This window comes from Aquila chrysaetos, chromosome 10 (genome assembly GCF_900496995.4).
Source record: "Aquila chrysaetos chrysaetos chromosome 10, bAquChr1.4, whole genome shotgun sequence".
NCBI classification, from domain to species: Eukaryota; Metazoa; Chordata; class Aves; order Accipitriformes; family Accipitridae; genus Aquila; species Aquila chrysaetos.
In genome coordinates this window covers 32757764-32781903 of record NC_044013.1, presented here as the reverse complement: position 1 = coordinate 32781903, position 24140 = coordinate 32757764, and the positions used below count along the sequence as shown (strand labels likewise).

Below are 24140 nucleotides of genomic sequence, written 5' to 3'. Positions count from 1 at the left end.
ATAAGGAAGCTGTGACTTTAAGTCATTAGAAGCCCAATGGTTTGATAAAATAACAGGAAACAGACAATTTATTATGAGCAATCTCGGTAGCTCTGGATTATCTATAAAACTTTTATGGCCCTCCCCAAGTGGCAAGAGGCCATAAAACTTGCCTGAATGAGGGACTTGTTAATTTACTTGTTAAAGCAAATTAAAAATTTATAAGCGCTTTTAGGTAAATGAGATCTTCTCTCATTGCTGCCCTTGCGGGCTCAGGAGTCCTAGGAGGAAAGAAGTGGTTGTGCTCAAACATCACAGCAGAACAATAAAAGCTATTAAATTGGTTCAGTTTATTACTACAGAGCCAGGCAGCTGTTGCCATGGTTTGCTGTGGGATGCCAGAGGTTGACAGCATGGCATTTCTGTGGCCTTAAAAAGAAGGTAATAACTGTGCCTTTCACCCACCCCAACGGCTCCTTCCGTGCCTTGCTCTTTCCTCCGGTTTTCGTCTAGAGCTCTTGAAGTCAGTCTTTAGCCTGTTGCAGAAACATCTGCATCTCCTTTTATCTTTCCTCGTCTTGGTTGTTGTAAAATAGGTTTATGAACACCAGGAAAACCTGCACAGTTCCAGCTTGCCTAAACAGGACACTTAACAGCAAAATAAGTTTTAATTTAATCCAATGCTCCTGCTGTAACTAAACGCAGGAGCGAGGAAGAAGGGCCTGGCAAGGAAAACAGGGCTGCTGGGCATCTTTGAAAGCTGTTAAAACAGATTTGAGAAGTGTTTCTTCAGATCACTTCAACGATAGCTTCTTACAGCAAATGACTTCCAGCTGTGGAAGCACCATGAGGAGTTACACTTTGTCCTTGCTCAGAAAAACCCTATTAAGAAATAAAGTTTCTATTGAAAAGTCTTAATATTTAGCAGAAGACCTGCTTCAGGTAAGGTTTTGAATGAGGAGAGATCTAAATTAAGCTGCAGTGAACTTAACAAAGCCTCTCCTGAACAGTTCTTCTATAAGCAGCTTGTCTCTACTTGTAGTTATTCCTCTTTTGTTCAGGAAATATCTGTTACAGATCTAATATTATTTATACAATGAGTTAACAGCACTTCCATGAGGGAGAGAGTGGCATAAATTCAAAAGGTTTACGTTGTGAACCCTTCAGGTGATCACTTCAGATTCTTTTAGGTGTCTTAAGACTGGCACCCAAAAGTAAGCCTGCCTGAATAGTCAGTTGTCTAATCACAACCCACAGCTTTCAACGCACATTTTGTCCTTATGTATTTCATTTAATACCCATTTCATCCCAGTATGATTTGTATGATTATATAATTCCTAATGGATATTGCAGGTGCTTTACTTCAGAATGGGAAATAATCGGTGAGAGAAATTTGTGCAGTACATGGAGAAAGTCTAAAGCATGGCTTTTAAGATAGGCTTGAAAGAATTGGGGCAATTTAGTTTTAAAAAGAGAAAATGGAGTGGAGATACTGATAACAGTCTTTGAACACAAGAAGATTGCAGTAGAGAGGAAGGGAAAAATCTGTTCTGCATATTCGTGATAGATGGGACCTGGTCACACTGGAGGCAGGAGATGCAGTTGAGATGTGAAGACAGCTTTTTAAAGGTGAAGATAGTGAAACGCTGCACTAATTCACCCACAGTGGTTGTAGAGGTCACTGGGTGTCTTTAGCAACAGTTTTGGCTAGGTTAGCTGGTTGTCTGCGTGTCATGAATGATGCAGGTATAGTTGGTCCTTCGTGGGATGGGCTATGGCACCTCTTGAGTCTGCAGCTTTCTCTGGTTTTCTGTGATTTTACAATGCTGAGATTCCTCAGCACTCACAGACTGCAGTAGGTAAGATGAGTACTCAAATACTTCAGGCAATGCTGCCCCAAAGTCTTTATTTCCCATGTGGTTCCCCAGTGAGAGGCAGAAGTTTAGCAGGACGCTTTTCCTTCATGCTGCTAGACCAAGCAAAAGCTTACAATCTCCAGGAATTCAAGTATAGTGATAGTAATATTCTGGCACTTCCATCACTCAATAGTTGTATTATAAATATTTCATGGAAAAACTGAATCATAAAAGTATTATTTTTGTAGTGTGCCAAGAGTAGATCCAGGCACTTGGAGCATAAAAAGTATGAAAGTCACATTTTAATATTGTGCTATCCTCACTAAGAACAGCGTTAGTCTGAAACTGTCTGACATATAAAAATAAGGCAATGCCTCCAAGGTATATTAATGGTGGTTATACGGCTAATGGTTACATGGCAAACTCCCAGTACATTCATTTTCGTGTGCACATTTCTCTGAACCAGATATGACTGGCTGGAAAGGTCTCTTGAAATCCCATATGGCATCCCCAAGCACACCACTTCAACCATATTTCACTGAACCAAAAGTGGATATAAAATGAGCCAAAAGCTCACTGTCTTTCAGTGGGGTTGCGCTCCTGCCTCTGCTAGACACAGCTGAAACTCCCAGCCCTAACCCTTGAAATTCATAGTGATGACAGCGCTTGAAGTCAAATGATTAATCTCTTCATGTCCTTTCATACCTAACTACTGTTCTCGTTCCAGATTTTGGAAACCTGAATTCTAAAGGGTTTGTGGGTGTTCTCAGCCTTTCTGGATCTGGCCCTTAACCTGTAATAACCTATTTCAACAAAGGAAAAAATAAAGTACTGAGGCAAAGAGACTGCTTTGTTCAGGCTGAGCCTTTGAGATGGATACAAGCACATAGAGTAGGGCACCACAAGGGTGTGATGTGTTTTTATTGTAGGTGGTCTGTTACGGAAATACCTATGGAAATACATAGCTATTGTTGGAAGTATGTTGAGCCCAGCATGTTATTTCTGGCATAAATTAGAGGGAGGGAGATGGCTTCGAACAGCTAATGCTCCACTGGTAGGTTATCAGTTGGCAGGTAGAAGACCAGTGTTCATGACCCTGCTTCTCCTGACCTGAAGCAGTAACTAGAATGTGGGTCTCTCTTATTCTACGTAGTTGCAATACAGACATTCTTGGTGCACCATGAAATTCGCACTGAACACCACAAAATGAATCCAAGAGGCAGAGTCCTGCAGCTGACTTCTTCCCTAAACCTATGTTTTCTCAAGGCTTTTTTCAATGTTTATTAGTTTAGCCTTGCAATTCCATGTTTACATAAATTACATAATTAAAAGCAAAACAGGAACCTGGACAGAATGTCTTTCTTGTTAAAATCATTCCAAGTGACTTGCTAACTTAACCCTTTTGAAAACCAAAGACACTTACTGAGCTGCCTACATGTTTAATGAACAGCAAGCATGCTATTCAAACCTATCAGGGAGGGTGTTTGAATTTATTCCCAAAGATATTTATTTACAGGGTTCATTCATACAGTAGCTAGGTGATGACAACAAATCCTGAATAACATCAGCCTTTTGCCATACCCTGGGAGCAATGAGAATTACTTACCTCGGCTGAATTTAAATCATAACCTGCCAAATTGGTGAAGACCTGCAGAAAATTCATCAGTAGTTCTAAGCTGCATATCTGATTAGGGAACACATGAATTAGATAGCTTGGTGTCTGTAGTGTAAAAATTTTTGGTAGCAACTAGTTTTTGCATGGGTAGAGCTTTGATGAATACTACCCTATGTTCTTATCACAAATGAGCAAAGGAAATATAAATTAGAAGCTCATAAATACAGGGTTCTTGTTGCCTTTGAAGAACTTTGTTTCAATACGGTTTGCATGAGAATGCTTTAGTTTGTATAAAAAAAAAAGAATTTGGTTTTGGCTAGACTGTGAGTAATGCGTAAGCCATAACATTTTAAGTAGGTGTCCTTTATCTAAAGTAGATAAAAAGGGACATGAGATCTGTGAGGGGTTAATTCATATGTTCTAAATGAAAATGGAATTAGAAAATGAATTCCCTTCTAACATCTCCGCTCAGTGTGCAGATCAAAGCCATCATAGGAGTAAATTTATGTCTGATAGTGTGGACGGTTTCAATGCGCACTGGCGAAATATCATGCTGATTGCTGATTGAAAACAGTTGTTAATTCTCTACTTCACTAAATTCAGAGTGGAAAAACTTTCCTTAATAAAGAACAGATTGAAGAGAACCAAGACCTTACTGTGTGGAAATTAATGGCAGATGCATATACTGGTAGTTAAAATGTTTCATTAGATGTTAATGTCTTGCTGTGTTTTTAATTGTTCAGAAATTAGCCTCTAGAATATTAAAACCATCTGTTTGTTATCATGATGAAACAGAATACTTAAATAGTTATTAATTTTGTGGGCTTTTTTTTTCCTTGTCTGCAAAACTTTGATCTGTTGAGATTTCAGTGGATGCTGGATGCAAAAGTGAAAAACAATTTTAAAACACCTTGGTGCCCCAAATATCGGCATTTGCTGCCTGCCACCCATATTTTGCATGCCTGCTTTATTTCACAAATTATTATTCACCAAGGAGAAGTTGACGTTTTTTAGTGCATAGGAGGAGTGTGCTGATGCTTGCTGAGCCTGTATAATGGTTGATTTAAACTGTAATATGGTACGTTTTCACATGCTGATACTTAATTTTTAAGTCTTGTGGGTTATTTTAAAGCCCAAATATTTCAAAGCATAGAAGGGGTTCCGTGTAAATCCATCAGCACAGGGCTTTGCCTTCCTTCATTTCCAATTATTAGCAACTATTTTTCTTTTTTTTTAAGATTGAGTTTTGGGGGAGTTGGGGTTTTTCTGATATTTTTGGGGGTTTTCATTTGTGTTAGGGTTTTTTTATCATGTAGGTGAACAGTAATGGGCTTCTTCCAGGTCCTGATTCAGGTAAATATTCCTCTTTGCAAGAACATATATCGAATATATTTCCAGCATAACCATGAAGATATGCTTATTTTTTTCCTCAGCTGAGATGCATTTAACTAAGTGCTTAAGTGCTGTCTTGTGGGGAGGCTGTAACATGTATGTATACACAGCTCTCCATTGTGAAGAGCACAATTTATAATAGATTTTGTAACGCTTGTTATACGTGACATAAGTGTGAAAATTTATTCAGGAAGTCTAAACATTACTTAGAGAGCCATTAACATATCTTTCCAAGTGATTTTTTACCTTTTCCTGAATAAGCACTTTACAAATTATTAAATGCCAGAATGAGGATTAATTCAAGTAACCATAATTAGATAGTAGTCCTGTGTTACAGGTTTTTTGCACTTATCTTAAAACAATAATAGAACTCCCCTTACCTAGTATATGACTACATTTCCAAGACGGGTAAGTTTAGCACAATTTTAAAGCATATGAAAGAGAAGTTATATTGGGTTTTTTATCAGTATAAGGTACAGAAATAGTCTGTCAAGTAATTATAGTGGACACCCAGTTCCCTAAATGGATTCTGTATCCCTTGAAGTCAGTGAAAATGCTCCCCTTGATTTCAGTGGGTACTGGATCTTGCCCTGATTCCTTACGTCTCTGTTGAGGCTGCCAGCACAAGGGCTAATCATACCAGCTGGCAGAATGATTTTCTGGAAATGAAGCTGGGCTTGGACTTGGACTGAGGCAGCAAGCTCATCAAATCTATCAAACATTAAAGCACCTTTGGTCGCTGTTGACAAGGGACAGACTCCAAGATGTACCAGGAGATTTTTTGACATTTGCGAATAGGACGACTCATTATTCCAACTGGCAAAAGTGTAGTCCAAGGTGAAAGCACAGTGCTGCAATATACTTTCCATTCTTTCTCAGGATGAGAGAGTAAGAGAGGTAAGCAGAAAGAAAAAAAATAATCCAAAAATAACGTAGAGCAAAGCCAAAAAAACCAACAACAAGCTGATATTGTTAGGAGTTTGAAGGCATTCTGAATTTTTCAAACCAGATGCAGCTCTTATTATGTTAGTCCAGGGCAAAAATTCAACAAGATTTATGACATGAAGTCAAACTGTGGTTTAAGGATGTAATTCTTCAGTGTTTCTTTTCCTGGTAGTGCCTGAGTCCTTGCCACCCCTTCCCACCATCGCCTCCTTCATCGTGCCAAGCTGAAGAACTCATCTGGGTTAGAAGCAATCCAGGAAATGAAGAAGAAGAAGAAAAAAAACCAAAACCAACCTGGTCGTTTCTAACCTGGCTGAGTTCCCTGCAAAGCCCCGGCGTCGGATGCAGCCATACAACCCAGGGAGTCTCAGGGGTCTGGGGAAAAGCCACCCGAAGCGAGTGGGTAATGGCAGGGTCGGGCTCCACGAGCAGAAGAGATGCTGTGAAACTATGGCCTCAGGTACAGGAAATTTGTGACTTGTTAGTGCCAAACAGGCTGGCATTACAGAGCAGCACCCAGGACTGCTGGTAACCTGCACGCAGCCTGAAATGCTGGAATATCTTACTTTGTTCAAAGAGCTTCCCTCCAAAGAGGGTGGAGCGTGTAACACAAAGGTTCCTCTAAGTGGCAACTTGCCATATATCAGAAGCTAATCCAGATTTAAACAACTTAAACAACAGTTCCTCCCTTTGCTTTTCTCCTGAGTTATTAGTGATGACTAGCTTCTCTTCATCTCTAAACTCATCTCCACATCAATGACAGCTGCTAATGAATTCAGATGGTTCATTCCCTTCCCTTCTGTGCTTCTTCAAATAGATTTTCTTTGCCAGATACGTCAGCTCCCCTTTCCTCCTAACAAATTGGTACTGAGGTATATTATTATGACTTTTGCTTCTATCATTCAAGCAAGGGGAAAATACAATATGTATAGATGTGAGTTATATGTCAAAATGCTTTTACTCGCTCTCCCCCCCTTTCCTTCACATTATTAAATTATAGAGAAATACTATCATAATAGCCTCTTGGCCAAGTCACAGAGAGCAGAGTTATGGTTCCCTTGATAAATTGCAAAACATTATTAAGTTTTGCTCTCTGGACTGAGAGTATTGGCATAAACGGACATCAACCACAGTCATATTGGTCTTGATTGCTGCTTAATTGCTGCTTGTTTGTGTTAGAGATCATGTGGTTTGATTGATCTTGCCCTGCTTTTGTCATTATAGTTATGACTTCCTAGTTTTCTCCTTGTACAGAGACCACAGGATGACTTTTAAATCTTGAATAATTTATGTGGCTGGCCAGTTAAACAGCTTAAAATAGTATTATATTTTTAAGGCAATAGCTCAACCTTCAAATCATTATTTATGCAAGCAAGTTATAAAATATTTATTCTGGGTTTATATCGAACTATGAAATAACAGGGCTCTTTTTATGTAAACAGCGGCAAGCATCTTGAGGTCCATCCATGAATACTGATATTTCCTCCTTCAAGACATTTATTTACTTCTGTAATGTTAACTGGGTGTCAGGTGAGTGGTCTACGTTGAGGAAAAAAAGGATGACAGTAGCCGTGACTTAGTTCAAGCAAGCGAGAACTGTCAGTCTGGTCTTTTTCAGGCTTGGTTCATGGAGCTCCTTCACATCTTTAGATGTTCCCAAAAGGTCTCATCCCATCTTGCATCTCCTTTGCGCATGAGGAAACCATCCTGTGGACTTGAAATGAGTGAAATTCTACACAAGCTACCTTAGTTTTACATTTCCCCTAATTAAAACAGATGGAGGGAGGCTCTTTAGCCAAATTTGCAGAGCTGTAGAGCTGCGGCGCTGTTAAGATTTCTTGACCTGGCCTGTTTGCTTTTTGTTCCATCATGTGATTCATTTTATCTTCTTACTTCAGTATTTTTCCAGTAAGTTACATATTTTAAAGTCAACCAGAGGTCAAGCAGAGTCCTTAGGGGGTTGGATGTCAGACACTCCGGGCTAAGTGGGATAATATTTCTGTTCTCCTCTCCCCTTTCTGGAGATTGAGCGTAGAAGTAGTGTTTGGCTCCACTTTCCTACCTCACCTGACCTTTCCCATACAACAGAAACAAGAACTCCTCACAGGTCCAGGGCTGAGATGGGGACAGAGTCCTTGATGCCACAGGCTGGACCCTGTGCCTGTCACCACTGAAGCAAGAGCGGGTAACGGACTAAGAAGGATCTGGAAAGTCATCGTTGCCGAGTGCTCTGAAATAGGCTATTCTATGCAGAACGTTGGGGTAAAACTGCTGGCTTGGTTGTCCATTTTTTTACATGGAACCACAAAAACCAGTCAGTCCCTGATGGAAACTGTTGCAGTGAATATGCATACACTGCTCCTTGTAGGGTATTCCCAGGGCTTGGTGGGGTGGGGGGCGGAATATGCAACTGTATTAAAAGATTATGTCTATGCCCATAGAACTTGAAATCTGGTTTGAGGACAGACAAAGCAGAGGCAAGAAGTATAGATGGTGTAAATGGGCATCACTCAGCTGAATAACACATGGGATTTGTGCCATACACGGATCAGAATGTGAATGGATATATATCCGTGCAGATGAGGATGGTACGCTTGTACCAGGCAGGAACAGGCACTGAAGCAGCTGTGTTTCAGAGGTGATTTTTAGCGCTACGAGGACTAGCTTCCCTGACACATAGCCCAGGGAGAGCCCTGGAAATCCAGGGTGGGATACAAACAAGCTCAGCAGCAGGACTGAGTAAATATTGGGATGGGCAGATCGATTCCACCGTGATTGCCACTGCTCTGGCTGCCTCGGAGCAGACCGGCTGGACCCTCGGTCTTTATCCCTCTCTGCTGCGCGAGTCTGTGCTATGGAAGCTGCTTGGAGAGATTGATTGGTACAATGGAGTGCTTTGCAAGGTGTAATTTTAAAGGCCATATTTCTCACTGTGCAACCATCAAAATGCAACGGGTCAGAAGAAGCCTATATTTTTTTGCAATTCAGCTTTTAAAGTGTGCTGAAATACGCTTCATTTGTTGCAATTGCCAACAGCTTGCTGTTTCATACTGCTCTTAACAGGAGCTGGGGAACAGAGCAAGTCTGTTACACTTTATATGTTGTATAATGTATGTATGATTCTGGGGTGTGATGAGTTTATGCCAAATTTATCTTTGATTTCTGTATAAACAGCACAGGAAAAATGATGGGCTGCATTCTCTGTGTAACTTGGATAAAATACAGCTACAGAGCTACTTCAGAGTACCTTCTGTGAGCTATATATCTAAGGTTGCCCAAGCATATAATGAAGGAGAAGAGGATCTGGAAATAAATGCCCTTTCTCTTTATCCCCCACCCCTGCTTTGGCAAGGATGCTATTTATTCTTAGCCTATGTTGCTTCTGCTGTTGCTACTGTGAGCAGAACATGATCACTTTGTGTTTCTGTAATAACAATGCTAAATAGCCAAATTCTCCCCAGGAGAGGAGAGTTGTAGCTCTGTTTCTTTCAGTAGGATCTCCCCCATTTAAGGCGGTAGAGGATGAGTTCCTCTACTGCAATGTATTGAGCAAGAGCAGCAGCAGACACTGGATCAGCTCAAAGGCAACAGGAAATGACCATCAGTGCTTTAGAATAAGTAAAAGACACCCTTGTTCTGTATCATAGAGCTAATCAGGTAATTATTTATAGTTATTTGTTCAAGTTCAATTAGATTTAGCTTTTTTTTGTCAACAGGGAATTGGAAAAATATATGTGTGTGCGTTTATTCTTGTTTTTCATAGAAAGAATTTTGGAATGGGAAGATTACTTTTTTTCTCAGTAGAGGCAGGAAGGAAACAAAACATAAAATCTTGTCTCTATTGGTTTACCACCTCACTTTTACCATACAGGCATGCAAAATACAGCTTCATATTCTGGTAGGGATGTCAGATCCCAGGGTGATGGCATGTAGGCCCTGATCCTCAGCAGCTGAAAATTTCTTGGAGCATGTGCATTGGTGGTTGTAAGATTAAATATCAAGACATACACAGAGAGCCTCTTCTAATGTTTTATTGCATCTCTTAGGTAACAAGATTTTTCTTACCTGGTGTGAAAAATGTCTTGGTATTAATGCTGTTCAGAGTCTACACACGGCGTGAATTCTTTTTTCATATTTACTGTCTAAACTTGTGTATTGTAAATATTCTTCCTCCTCATTATCTTACCTCTGATTTGCTTTCCTTGCACTGCTTGTCTGTTTAGCTAGTCAGGCAGATGTCATGGTGGTGAACATGGCTTTGTTAGAAATGCAGTGTAGAGGTCTTGCTCCAGATTCACTGCTGCCGTGTTGAACCATCTTTAAAGCTTTGGGTGACATGTAAGTGCTGTATAATTTGTCTAACTTAAGTCAGTAGCAAGATGGGTTTAAATGGAAGTATTTAAATGACAGCTGTTAATCATGATTTAAATCACACAAGTAACAAGCCTTGATTTACATTGTTGTGGGTTTTTTCTTGCTATGCAGTTCTCCTTTTATTTGTTTTCATACAGCCGGATTTGTTCTCAGTCATTGATAAAATATGTTTTCTTTGCAATCAAATATTCAGTCCTACATGAAATCTGCTGTTGCTCTTTGATGAAAGACACTTCACGTGTGTGTGTCTGCTTGGGTAGGGCAGTGACTAGCTCCTTCGGTTGTGTTTGTGCAGTACTTAGAAAGTGGATGTTGCTGCTGTGCCTCTGGGTCTGCGTACCACAGTAGCACAGACAAGGCTGTAGTTCAGTGCTGTTGTGATGTATGTGTGTGAAAGCTAAGCTGACCAGAAAAACTAAAGACATTTTCTTATTTAGTATAGATATAATTTAAAAAGCAGCACCCTTTAACTGAACAGTGTTTAACTCATCACCCTTTAATCCACTGATGTTATACTTCTGTTTTCTATACTCAATTGTTCTGTTGTTTAGAATCAATTATGCTTCAACATGAATTGCCATATTTTGAAATCAAATTTAACAGATTTTAAGGGAAAAATATGTTTCATTTAAGTGCAAAATGATGTTGCAATACATATTTTAATTCACTGATGATTTTTCCACCCTAGTGAGTGGATGGGCGTTAGTGGCAACTGCACTTAAATTTTTGACCCTAAGAGCACATCAAAACCAGTGTCCTCAGAGCGTGTGGTGACATTCATGTTAGAAAAAAAATAAATGGGTAAAATCAGCATGGGATCGGTTGGGTCAGCCCCACAGCTGGGTGCTGGAGATGCTCCCAGTGCTGAACTGTTCATCAGATGCTTCAGAGACATCTGATATTAAAGAGGCTTCAGTGGTCCATCCCTTGCCTGTCCCCCGACCTCACACCAGCGTATGGCAGTGCCCACCGCTCTGGCTCCCTCCCCAGACCTGTGGCTCACACACCATTGCTGGGAGCTGTGAGGATGCAGCCCGACACAGCGCCAAGGAATCCATCTCCCTCCCTCCCTGTGACCATGCGAGGTGGGAGTGGGCTCAGGCTCTCCCACCCCTGTCCCCCTGACCCCCTCCCTCCTGCCTGTGTGCTGCGAGCCAAACTCCTCCTGTTTGCCAAGCCCTGAAGAAACAGTGATGGATTCGTGACAAATCATGCTGAGGTGGCCCAGCCTGTTAACTAGGATCTATCTCACTGGGTTCAGCTGGGCTTTCTTTTTTCTCACAGGCTGAACTGGCTGTTGCTCCCTGGCCTTGGGCCACCCAGAGCAGCCTGCAGTCGTCAGCAACTGCCTGATTTGTTGGTGCTTCTGCCTAGATCCATGTGTGCAGCATTTGGGAAAAGAGTGTGGCTGCTGGTAGTGACAAAAATTCAAATCTTAAGAGCCTGGCTTGACTCTGCACTGCTGGGAAGAGCCCAGAGAGCAAGGGGAGGCAAGCTCTGTGTATATGAACGAGCAGGTAGAAATGTCTTCGTACTGTGTGGGGCTGTCACCCTGGTCAGAATGAACTACTGTCATGGGTTTGGGACTGGGCTGTACCTGTTCAGACTTCCTGGAGTCAGAAAGCATTGCTAATAGAGCGTGTACTAGTCTGTTCACCAGCTGATCTGAGTTACAGAATATATTCACCCAGGTAGGAGCTGGATCAGAAGAGTTTTGGACTGTTTTGTCCTTGCAAAAGCTGTATAAATAGTGAGTCACAGGCAGAACTGAAAGCCTAAAATTCTCCTCCCCGCAGTAGGGTTATGCCATCCCTTGGGAAGCAGGTGTCCCCTTCCTCTAGGGCTCTGGTAAAGGCTCAGCTTGCTGGCTGTGCTATAATAGGGAGAAGTGTTAGTATTCATAACTTTAAAATATAATGTAGTGAAATAATCCTTTAATTCCATATGGTGTGGAAACTCAGGCGCCTCGAAACTATACCGTAGATTTACTGCTGCCAAATGGTATGGGGTTTTAAATTAAAATATATTAAAAAAAAAAAAAGAGAGCTCAGAATAGCCACATTAGGGTGTTTTTGACATGATATATAAGCTCTGTGAAAAAGGCTTTTGCTAAATTCTCGGTAGGTTTATTTATTTTGCTTTTTGTTACTTGCTAACCAGGCACCACTATTATGGAATTATCTAAAGTGGCTTAGGAATCCAGCAAAGCAAGCTGCGGTCCTGAGAGGATGATGCTTCCTGTAGTCTGGGGCTCAGCTGCCCTTTCATCCTCCCTTACACCTCTCAACATGATCGACTATCTCTGGTCCTTCATTCTTTTCCTTTTGGAGACAAAAGGCAACAGAGCGCCATGTTGTTATGGGTTATCCTTAGGAGTGTTTTACGGCTTATGCCCCCCATCCTTTCATTTCACAGAAATGTCTGACTAATGTAGTAACTATAGCACTATTCCTGTAGATCTATCCTACTTCTAAGCCTGTATATTTAGGTCTACTTTACCCTTTAACTTTGAATGGCAGAAGGAAGCATGCCAGAGAGCTGCTTTCCCTGGACACAGCTGAATATTCAGTTTGTACTTTTGCTGTCACAAAATAGGGCTGAATATTTCTCTGGTGCAAAAATACTTCCAGTATATTTCATGTCACCTGAAAACCTCTCTATGCCCTGAAAGAAGGGTTACTGTTAGTGCTTGCTAATACTGCAGTTTCACGTTGATGTTTTTGCATGTATTTTGGTTTATTCATAATCTTAGCAGTTTCTGGCCAGTTTCTTTGTGACCTTTAGGCCTGAGCTAGTCTTTCTCTCTGTTTTTCCTTCATCAAATGGTCACTCTTAGTGTTTCCTATCTTATGCCTTTCCTTCTCCCCTCCCCATGCTATCTCAGTAACCCTCTCACTCCTTGTGTCCCTCATGGCAGTTTACAGCTCTGCATCTGTTTTGCATTACTCTGCAGGGCAGTGCAGAGTGGTACGTCTGAAGTTTTTTGACTCAGTGGATGAGCAGCAAGTGCTTTTTACCAAACCATGGTGTGGTGACTTTAGCTCCCACCGAGCTGCTCTCTCACCCCCCCCCATCTCAACAGGGCAAGCGGGGGGAAATAAGATGAAAAAGCTTGTGAGTTGAAGACAGGGAGATCAACAGTTACCATCAGGGGCAAAACAGCTTCCACATGGGGAAAGCTAATTTAATTTATTGCCAGTTAAGATAGATTTGGATAGTGAGAAACAAAACAAGAATTGAAACAACACCTTCTCCTCCCCCCCAACTCAGGTTCCTTCCTGTATTCCTCTGTGTCCCGCCACGTGTGGAGGGGGGGTTGTGGTCTGTCTGTGACAGCTCCTCTCTGCTGCTCCTTTCCCCTGCTCCAGCGTGGGCGCCTCCCACGGGTGACAATTCCTTGAGGAAAAATCTGCTCCAGCATGAGCTCTACAGGGGACACGGTTCCTTCAGGGAGTATCTGCCTGCCCCGGGTCCCCCCCCGGGCTGCCGGGGAATCTCTGCTCCGGCACCTCGAGCACCTACTCCCGCTCCTTCGTCCGTACCTGGCCGTGTTCGCAGGGCACGCTCTCGCTTATTTTCCCTTCGCTCCTCAGCGCTCTGCCGTTTTTGCCCTTTCTGAAATACGCTTTCACAGGGGCACCACCGGCTGCGCTGACGGGCCTAGCTGGGGCTGTGGCGGGGGCTGCTGCAGAGCCGGCGGGAACCGGTGGGCACCGGCGGGCACCAGCAGGGGCAGCGCCAGCCTCTCCTCACAGAGGCTCCCGCAGTCCCGCGGCCCGCGGCTGGGCAGGGACATCTAATGCACGCAGGCTTCCTAAGACTCGCGTCCGTACGAAAGGGAAGGATGAAAACCCAGGTGAGTGTGGGGGTTTACAGGCTTTAGGGTTTTTTTTAATGCACTTTGGCAGTGGAGCCATCTCACCATTAGGAAACATTGTTGCTACCACAGTGGCCGCCAGAGCGGTGAGTGGGATTATCAGGTCCTGTAGCATGCGATGCATTCCGCACTCACCCACTGGGAAACTGTCCCTGCTAAAAATACTCTCTAAATAGACCAATTTTTAAAGCAGGGGAGACCTGTCATTATTCTCACTTTTTGGGGAGGGAATGGGGTGTGGTGAAGAATCATAAATGAAACCTGCTGCTGAGTCCCAGCCCAGCACTTCAGCCAGCAGCCACCCTTCCAGATCTTTTTTTTTCCCCTTTTCCTTTCTTACGTTTAATACAAGTGTAGTTATCTGGTTATCCAGTTCTGCTTGACTTTCAGTATCCTCCAGTAGATTTAAAGGCATTACAAAATTACAGGTCCTGTAGTGTGATGAAAGATTTCCAGAAATACGATGTGATGATTTGAAGAATGACTCCTAGAAAAGTTTTGGAGTCATGGGTGTGCACCAGGCCCTGGCCCCATGCCATTCAGCCTGGGCAAACGGGCTCAAGTTGCTGATTATCACTTTTTGTGCACATACCCCATCTCTCATACTTGAGGAATCCTTGAGGCCATGCAGGTTCCTGGGGAGTCAGCGACACACTGTGTTTTTAGGGTTTTGTGCTTTCAATCTAGAAATGTCTGTATTTCCTCTTTGTGAGACCCTTTAGATGGATTCCTACATGGATAAATTCACTCCCACTGTACAGTGAAAGCGTGGAGTCAAATGCGCTTTTTGCAAACCCTTCTTTGTTCCTTGTTCAGTGCAAATTAGAAGATTAATGGCTGTGTTAATGTGGGTATGTCCTCAGTGAGACACCTGAGTAGACATCATGGGAGTTTCCTGCTGGCTTTGCTTTTTGCGAGGGGTACCCTGACAGGAGTGATACAGCAACAAGAGTTGTCAATGTTGCACTTTAAATTTTTTCCGAGGACAGTTGCATTTTTGAGGGGAAGCTGGTTTTAGGGTTCCCATGTGCCCCAGAGTAATGCACCAAATGCATGCAGTGTAACTAAAAATGCTGTCTTTTTCAGCCGCACTATGTTATTTCAACGTCATTTTAATTTTAAGTGGTTGAATCTGTGCAAGTAGATAGAAGTGAACCATTGCCTATCCACATTAAGTGTTCTCATGTGTGTTTGTGTGTAACTTTAGGTTCTTAAAAGAAGACAATGGGCACATTTCCATGCTTTATTTTTTCAATTTAGCACAGATTGATGGGTTTTGGAATAAAATGTAAACCCTCAACAGTTTGGCACATGGAGAAACACAAGTGGAAAAAAAGAAAGGAAAATATGGAAAGCTTATAAATCTTAACTTGGACTTAGTTCTGAGTTTGCTGTCTAGTCTATGCAGTTCACTTTGTTCCTACAGAGTTTCAGGCTCAGATATCTTGGTCATATTTTCTTATTCCTTGTAAATTGTGTCTAGAAAAATGACACCTGCTGTTTTTTTCTTCTCTTCTCTGTAAAGAGCTGGAATTCGCAATGTAGAAGAAGTATAAAAATTACGCCGTTATGATTAGTTAGCAAATAACTAATGTATGAAAATTGTGTACAAAATAAATTGAGGTTCTAAAATTAAAACTTGAGACTGGAAAAAATTCTTCAGGCCTCAGTTACAGTAAGAGTTTTTCCATCATTGAGCGGATGTTGACGAAAGACTGAGTCAGGGAAACTTGATCCATTTTCCTTTGGGTGGTTAAATTTTAAACCCGGGACCATAAAATTACAGTACACACTGGTCCTAGATAAGATCTGTGAGTTATATATGAAGTATTAGACTTCTTGAATCGCTTATCCTCCCCTCTGCCTCCAAAAAATGCTACCTAGATCTATTAGATCTGACTGATAAACCATTCCATTTGAAATAAAAATCTTTTTACTTGAGATTTTCTGGCTGAACTGTGGAATATTTAGTCTATTTATTAAATTGTAAGTGTTTGACAAATAGCTCTAGTTCTTATATTACGTTTTCTTTGACCTGAGAGTACACCTGAGCCATTTTTTGCAGTTTTGCTCAGGCATTGCAACTCAATTTTGTGTTTGAGCCTGTAGTTTTATGTACTTTCTCCTTCCTTTCTTTTGACTGATAAAGAGCACCCAAAACTGCCTTTTACTAATGAGGGGAATAAGGGATGAATGTAAAGTAGCACACACATACCAAGCTTGCAGATGCGATTTGCTCTTGTAGTGGTAGGGAGTAACTGATGATAACCATCAGGGTGAGGATGCTTCGTGCACTCCTTTAGTGAACCTGGGAGAGAACAGCAGTGTATATGGGTGAACAGTGTATACGGGTGTGCATGTATATCTGAGAAGTAGAGCAGAAATGTATGTCTTGTGTGTGCACCTATAAAAGAGAAAGTGTATCAATTTTTGTGTGTGCTTGTGCAGCATGTTTCTGGGAGAACTGGAAAAAAATGAGATAGAAGGGGGAAAAAAGTTGGTGGAGAGAGTTCATGGAGAAGGAACTTTTGGTCTCCAGTCATGAAGTGGAGATGAATGTGATTATCTGTTTCTGTACAGTCTGAGTAGAAATGACTATGAATGTATTAATAATTAGAATAAGTTAGGAGGAGTTGTTTGGTATTTGTTACATGAATACTGGTAAGTGTAGTAGGTGTCTCATAAAATACTTCATTAGGTACTTCGCCAAGTATTTTCTCTGCATTTACCTCTGCTGCCAGTATTTATGTATGTGATTTTAAGTCTAAATTTCTGAAATTGACTTTTAGCCAGTAGTAACTTCAGGAGTAACCAGTCTTCACAGAAAGTCAGTTCAAATGAAGCATCAACAAGGCTAAACCAAAATTTTAATACATTCAAGCAAAATACAGGGAAAGATACGTTAAAACAAATACATATATTTTCAGCATTGCAGTAGATGTAGTTCATCTCTTCCTCTTGCTGTATATATGTATATGTGCTTGTGGACGTGTGTGTAATATATGTAATAATGTATGTATATGGTAAATATATTTCAGTACGCTGTAAATGTATTTCAGTATGCTCCTGTTGTAGCATGTTGACCTGCACAATCCACAGCGTAAGAGAAAGCAGATTCTCTTTTAGAGAATATAGAAAGCATTCTCTATTGTATTGAAAATATAGTTCATAATTTTTTTGTATTTTTTATTTATTACAATGCCATTAAAGTTCATTAAAGCTGGTTTGAAAGGCAAAAACAATCTGATACCTATTAAGTAGATCATGTTGCTTTATGAACTTTGAGGTTAGTCAAGAATTTTTTTTATAGTACCAGGCAATGTTGTTAGGGGCTAGTCCAGCAAAAGGCCTCCCCATAGTGATGGCTGCTCCTTCCCCTGGGGAGATTTTAATTGATCCTAGATCCTCAATACTCTTATGCTGTAACGAGGGAGGGATTGGTTCTGTACGTGCTTTGATGTGATGGTGACTTCAGAAACTACATCTATGGCATAAATAACTTGAGAAGCCTAAAAGTTCCCAAAATGAAGGTCTTAAACTGCGATTTCCTTGGGACATGAATGTTGCCTCCTTCTACCTGCAGGGTCTTGGCCCGCATGCGAGCCATCATGCGTGCGAGCTTGCTTTGCTCTCTACATTCATGGTCTTGCTGAGACACTGCCTGGGCACCAAAGCTGCACTGTGCCGGTGGCAGTGCTGGAAGCACCACGTAAACGCTGCTTTGTGTAGGTGTGGGTTTGGGTTAAAGAAGAGCAGTGGACAAAGGGGCTTACCTGAAGCAGGCTAAACTCTTGCTCTCTTTGTTTTTTCTCTTTCCTGCAGCTCAAGCCAGGTCAAAACAGTTGCCGAGACAGTGACAGCGAAAGTGCCAGTGGGGAATCAAAAGGTTTCCATCGAAGTAGCTCTCGGGAAAGACTCAGTGACGTAAGTAAAACTCCTGCAGCCAAATACTGCTCTGATTAACCCCTGGTGTAGTTTTCTGAGGGGCATAAGTCATAACAGGATTTAGTTTCTGGGATGGTTTGTTGCTAAAATCCCTTTTCTTTTGCGGGGCTGGGAGAGGAGGAGGTAACTTAGGTCTCCTGCCCCAGTTCAGTAAACTTAAAGTTTGGTACAATGTCTGTCTGTGTGAAAACACTCATTCATTTTGAAATAGTTGAAGGCCATTTAATGAAGTTAAAATGCTCTGCATAGTTGAGAAGTGAGATGGCCTCTTTTTACCCCAAGTGAGGAAGGAAAAGAATGTATTTCTTTGGGCTAAATACTGTATTTATGAAAAGTATTAGAGTGTCTAGAGAGACTCAGCTAATTTATATATAATGAATTGATATGACATGGCCAACAATAGCATAAGCTCTGCCTTTATTGCTCTACCTAAACTGCTGTGGAAGGTCCTAAGATGGCAGCTCTGTGGAGAATGTTTTTCTCCATTGAAGAATGCTGGTCATTCACTGAATGACACGCATGAGTTATTGACATATGAATAACTACAGAAATCTTTCTGTTGCTGCAATTACATTATTATTTATTATGTGTACCATCACAATCCTTGAGTGTTTTATTCATGGCTCTGTGTCCTCTGTGCTACATGCTTTACAACACAGAATATAAAGACAGCCCTGTCCCAAAAGAGTATCTAAATTGGGGATTTTGTAGGTCAAATCCTTTCCTGGTAAAAGCATGGATAGCTACATCAGTCAGACCAATTTGTTTCAGGCAACAATCTGGCCCTACTTTTAACTAACCCACATTTTGGAGATGGGGATTTTATCGATAGCATGTCCATGTAGATTTGGATGACAGATACCAGATGGTGTCCTCTATAGGCCAATCCAATAAAACTGAATTGAGCAGACATTAAAAGAAATACCTTTGTAAAGGATACATTTCTTTGTGCAAATTTAAGCCTGAAGGCACACAGCTAGCAAATTTTGCTGAATTGTGCATATCACTGGAACAGCCGCCTGATTTTTTTTTTTTTTTTTTTCTGCAGAGGTGTGAAATCTGTAGCACTCTCTTTCCTCATCCCTTTGTCACATTATTTTAGAGGTCTATTCCTCCCCCAGAGCCAACCTTTATGGGTACATTCAGCCAGACACTTCAGAGCCTGCCCTTCATAGCTGTCAGGTGAGGTCAATCTCAGGGCTGTAAGATATCTCTGGAAGAGGAGAGTGAAACCAGAGGAGATAGTAAGTAAATACTCCGTACACGTAGCAGTGGACAGCAGCTGACCGTCAGCCTGTCACCGTTGCCATCCTAGCTTGCCCTGAGCCCTGTGGCAGCTGAGAAGTCACCGCAATGAACTTCGCAATTCCACAGCACCTTCCAGCAAAAAATTTCACAGCTCCTTACAAACACGGTTTTAATTTAGCCTTGTCACTCCGTTGCAATGTACTGAGTGGGGAGCTCTGAGGTTTATTTGAGCTTCCCAGCAGCCGATAGCCTTGCAGTGCCAGACCTGGCAGTGAGAGCAGAGTCCTGGTTCCCCTTCCCCTGATCAAATACAGTTTTTCTCTGATGTTTTTACAGTACTTTCCCTTTGTCTTGGCACTATGGTGAATTAAAACGAAGTGGAGAGCAAATGTAACTTCCCTAGTGCACCTGAGAGAGGACATAGGGACTTTAGGTTGCTCAAAAGGAACGCTCTGTAAATATATGTAAAAATGTATATTTTAAAATGTTACATGTAGTTTATGTTTTGCTTAATAAGTAAGTTCCTTTATGCTTTGATAATTCATTGCGATACAAGCATGTCTCTCTGCGGTCTGGTGTTGCCAGTTCAGCTGAGATTTGAAAAACATGTACAAGATAACTCTCATCTTGCCTGAGTGTATGGTGGCCTTTCCCAGACTCTTTCAGTTAAGAAAAGTAAATACCATTCTGCATTTCTCTCTCTCCCAAAGGCAAACACTTTGTGTTTTTAAATGACAGGGCCTTACAAAGTGGTAGTGATACTTCCACTTCAGCTATGGGTGAGCCTGCCTTGAACTGTGCTCTTACGCACAAAGATGCATCAAGAGCTTGATAAGGTTATTTTAAATAATATCTTTTGAAGGAGTGAGTTGTCTAATGATACCTACCAATTACAGTCCAGAAAAAAAACCACAGACAAAAGAGTAAGTTTTCTCCGAAGATCCTTTTCTGTTTTTACAACTGTTTTCTCAGAAACAATACGCAAAAAGTTGTGTACTCAACAGAAGATAGAACAAAAATACAAGATATTGCAGGCAGATTAACCCTGAGGCCAGAAAGCAAACTTTGGACATGAAATATAATGGATCTCCACTGACGTAGCCCGACAGCATTGTAAGATTAGGCATGGCTACTGCATGGAAATATGTATAATGAATGAAGTGCATATACTCTAGGTGGATGATCAATTTTCAAATCCCTAGTTGTAAGTAAGCTGTTGAAACAGAAATGTTAGCTTCATGAGCTTTAATGTGGAGCCTAAGTGATAGCTTAGTGACAGATGCAGAATGGGGGAGATAGTATAATGAATATCCAGTTGCAAACTGACATGTCAGTGGCTTCATTCCCTCTCCTGTCAGATATCTTTCAACTCTACATATTGTAAATGTACCTGCAGTCCTTGGATAACACAGATTGACGCAAAGTATGTTTACAAGGGATGACTCCTTTCCAGGCTAATGAGATCCAAGCAGGTAATTTGCAGCATTTTGCGAGAGAGGTGGTCAAAAATGAAAAGAAGATAATTCAATGAAAAGACCATATTAAACAGAAGACTCTTCTCATAATGAGGCTTGAAATAGCATCAGACAGTAGGAAGAGGAATATTCTATGTTCTTGTCAGATGCAATGCAGTTAGACTGATTCCCATCAACTCCTTTCTTTGTCCTCATCTCGCACATGTGTACACACACGCACACACCCCTCTGTGAGAGAACATAATTAGCAGAGAACTTGACCTCTGCTAGATTAGGGATAATGATTGCTCAAATGCTCCATTGCAAGCATTTGACAGTGCCCTAATACATCTCCCTGTTTGAATTTCATAAACCCATTTCTCTTTGCCTTTCTCCCCTGTATAGTATTTTTTGGAATGACAACTTGTTTTTTCCTTTATGGGCAGAGGTAGCTCCAGGGGCCTAAAAGAGAAATTGGAGAGCTGCTCCTCCTTTATATGTAGGGTGCTGTAGTCAGTTTAATCTCATCAACATCTTGCCAGTAGTAGAATTCATTTTGTTGAGATTTTGCTTGGAGACAAGATGGCAGCGCTTTCTCTTTTCCTCAGCTTAGAGCTCAGTCAACTTGTTTTCCTTATCTTCCTGTATGAATTTATTTTTCATTGAGTCTTCCCGCTTTGGAATACATGGGGAACTTTTTAGCCATGTTTTACAAAGCAGCCCGGAGATTACTTGAGGAAAATGTGAGAATTACAGCTAACCTGGATAGTAAATGCAGAGAGTATTCAGGGGTTCAGCCACCTCTTTGCTAATCAAAACCAAATTAAAAACCCCTTGATTTCTTTGGTGCACATTCCTAAATTCCTGATCTACTGCAGAGCTGCAGCTCACACTCAGATGTAAAGTCATTGCTAGTCCTCTTAAAAATCTGATGTCTGCGAAACAAACCTTGCTCATTGTTTTGGTAATGATGATGCAGTGGCAGTGCAAGCCTGCACTGACGGGAGAGGGCTGACAAGCTGCTTTGGGCACCCTCAGCCCTGCCTGCTGCTTCTGGTGTTGGCTGCAGGCTTTTAGCAAGGGGACAAACAGTAAAAGCCTCTCACATGTGGTCATTGGCTGAGAGGCAGCAGAGGTCTTTCACTCTTGCTGCACAACAGAAGTGTGGACTGCCTGGCCTCTGCTTGCTTTTGCTGAACAAGGAATCACAAGCTGGGAGAAATAGTTGGCACTCTTCTGTCTGGAATATTGCTCCAATTCTTGAATAGGGAGTGGGATAGGAATCTTTCCATTTGTCCCCTACATTAAAGGTCTCATCTTGGGCTCTCATTGAAGGTGACATGCTCTTTCATGAGTGCTTCCCTTTCCCCAGTGCTTTGTAGCAATGAGGAGTAAGTCCTGGAGTGGCCTGCCCACCAGGTCTGTTGCTGTCTGCTTTGGGAGGAAAGGTGTCTACATCCCCAGCAGTGTAATCCCATGGACAGCTCACGGTTTCAACCTCAGATATGGGATATTTTCAATTCTCTGTCTCCCATTCCTCCCACCTGTGTACTGAGCCCAAAGAAAGACAAACTGAGGAATGGTCTTTGGGTTATGTGATCTGAAATCCTTGGTAGTTCTCCAGAATATCCCTGGTAATCTTGGCTATATCTAAAGTGGAATAACACCAGCAAAGCTCTGTGTGTGTTTGTGTGTGTGTGTGCCAGAAGCTGATCAGCTGCAGTGGCTGCTTCTTTGTGTGTGTGCGTTTGTGTGTGTGTGTATGCAAGGGTGTGTGTTTGTGTGTCTAAGGTTGGGTGCTTAAATGCTTTGTTGCATTATGTTAATTCCTCGGCAGTGCAATCAAATTCATGTCGTAATTAAAGCTGTCAGTTGGAAGGCAAGCCAATCGCCAAGAAAACACAGCATAACAAATGAAGTGAAATGATTCTGCGTGTAGCTATACAATGCTTCGCCAGGCATGAAATTAAATAAGTAATTTGATGTTGACATCAGAAATTGAAATGATACCCACTGTTCGTTCATTCAGTCAGACCTGCATAAACAATAGCCAGAACAAATATGTACAACACAGTCTTTCTCCCCACCCAGCTCTCCAAGTAATGCACAATATATATGCAAAATGGGTATAACTCTGCCTTCAAGACCTCAAGGATGTAATTTTCTTTGGTACACAATAAACTAATGCTTACACGAGGGTTACTACATTTTTGCTCCTGGGCCAAAAGTTCTTCTCTTTAAGAAAGGAAGGGGGGGAAAAAAAGCAGAAGGAAAATAACAAAACCAAAACCCTGTTAATTTTAAGCAAGCAACTTGCATTTTGCTGATGGGCACCTGATGCAGGCTTCTGCTGGTGGTTGTGTGAATATCAAATAGTATATCTAATGTCAAATTTTGCAAAGGGTTTTGGAAAGTGAAACCATTACCTCTATTATAGGCACACTTTATATAAGAGATGTAGAACCATCCAGTGCAGGATCACGACTCAGCATGGGCTTGTAAAGATGCTGCATACACAGTATCACATTCATCAGTTGGTACCAAGGCTGGGCACTGGGTAGTAGGATCCTTTCGCTATTGGGAGTTATCAAAAAAGGTGAGAAGCTGTCTTCTTGCATAGCCCTTGCTTCAGCCTATATGCTCTGTCAACACACAGTTCACAACACAGCTGACTTAGTCATTCATGCATGTGCAATACAGTCTTTCTTACTTCAATTAAAAAGAGTTTGCAAACGGTACTATCCATATGCAGCATGCAATGTGTGAAGGGCTGTAATTCCATCCAGCAAACTCAAATTCCCTAAAAATGCATAGTTGTTTCTTTTTAGTGAAAGACATTTGACTGCTATGTTTCGACTGTCCTCCCATAGCCATTGCAGCATTGCTTTTGAAGGAATGGAAATATTCAGTGGGAAATATTTTGTTTGCTTATTCTTTTTTCTTCCTTTTTATTGTTTTGTTTTGATACTTGGTCTTTCCAAAACTTGGAATAAAAAGCAGACAAAAATTACACGCAGATGCAGAATGCAAACTTTGGAGCTTTCAGCCTGTAAAGTAAGTTTTAAAAATTGTGAGTGAAAGAGTGGGACTCGATTGGCATCTGTACATAGCTTAAACAAAAGTGGTTATAATGATTGCACATGTTGTACTTTGTGGGTAGATCTCTAGCTTAAATTAAAAGATTTTAAATGGCATGAAGCAGAAAGCAGAATGAGTAAAGTGAAAGGCAGTACGTATGATGTGCTTTACCAGGAAAGCTGGTGCGTGCGCTGAAATGCACTATCTACCAGGTGTTGCAGAGCTGCAGTCTACAGGTTGCAGTGGCTCACAAAACCATTGTACATGGCCCATGAGGGGGACTTTCTAGCTGGAAACAGTAGCTGGGCTGTGTGATGACTGGGGCTGTGGGGGTTACCAGGTTATTCCCATCTGCGTGGTCAGGGGGATGTAGAGGA

The 24140-nt window shown here is 41.5% G+C and overlaps 1 protein-coding gene across 6 annotated transcripts in view; it reads left to right on the top strand.

Annotated features, from left to right (window-relative positions):
- The window catches only part of AUTS2 (activator of transcription and developmental regulator AUTS2), an 806450-nt gene that overhangs the window by 346379 nt on the left and 435931 nt on the right, over positions 1-24140 (top strand). For all 6 annotated transcript variants that reach the window (XM_030027825.2, XM_030027824.2, XM_030027827.2 and 3 more), the window contains one exon: positions 17861-17962. In XM_030027825.2, coding sequence (XP_029883685.1) covers positions 17861-17962 — 102 coding nt within the window. The remainder of the gene's footprint in view (positions 1-17860; positions 17963-24140) is intronic.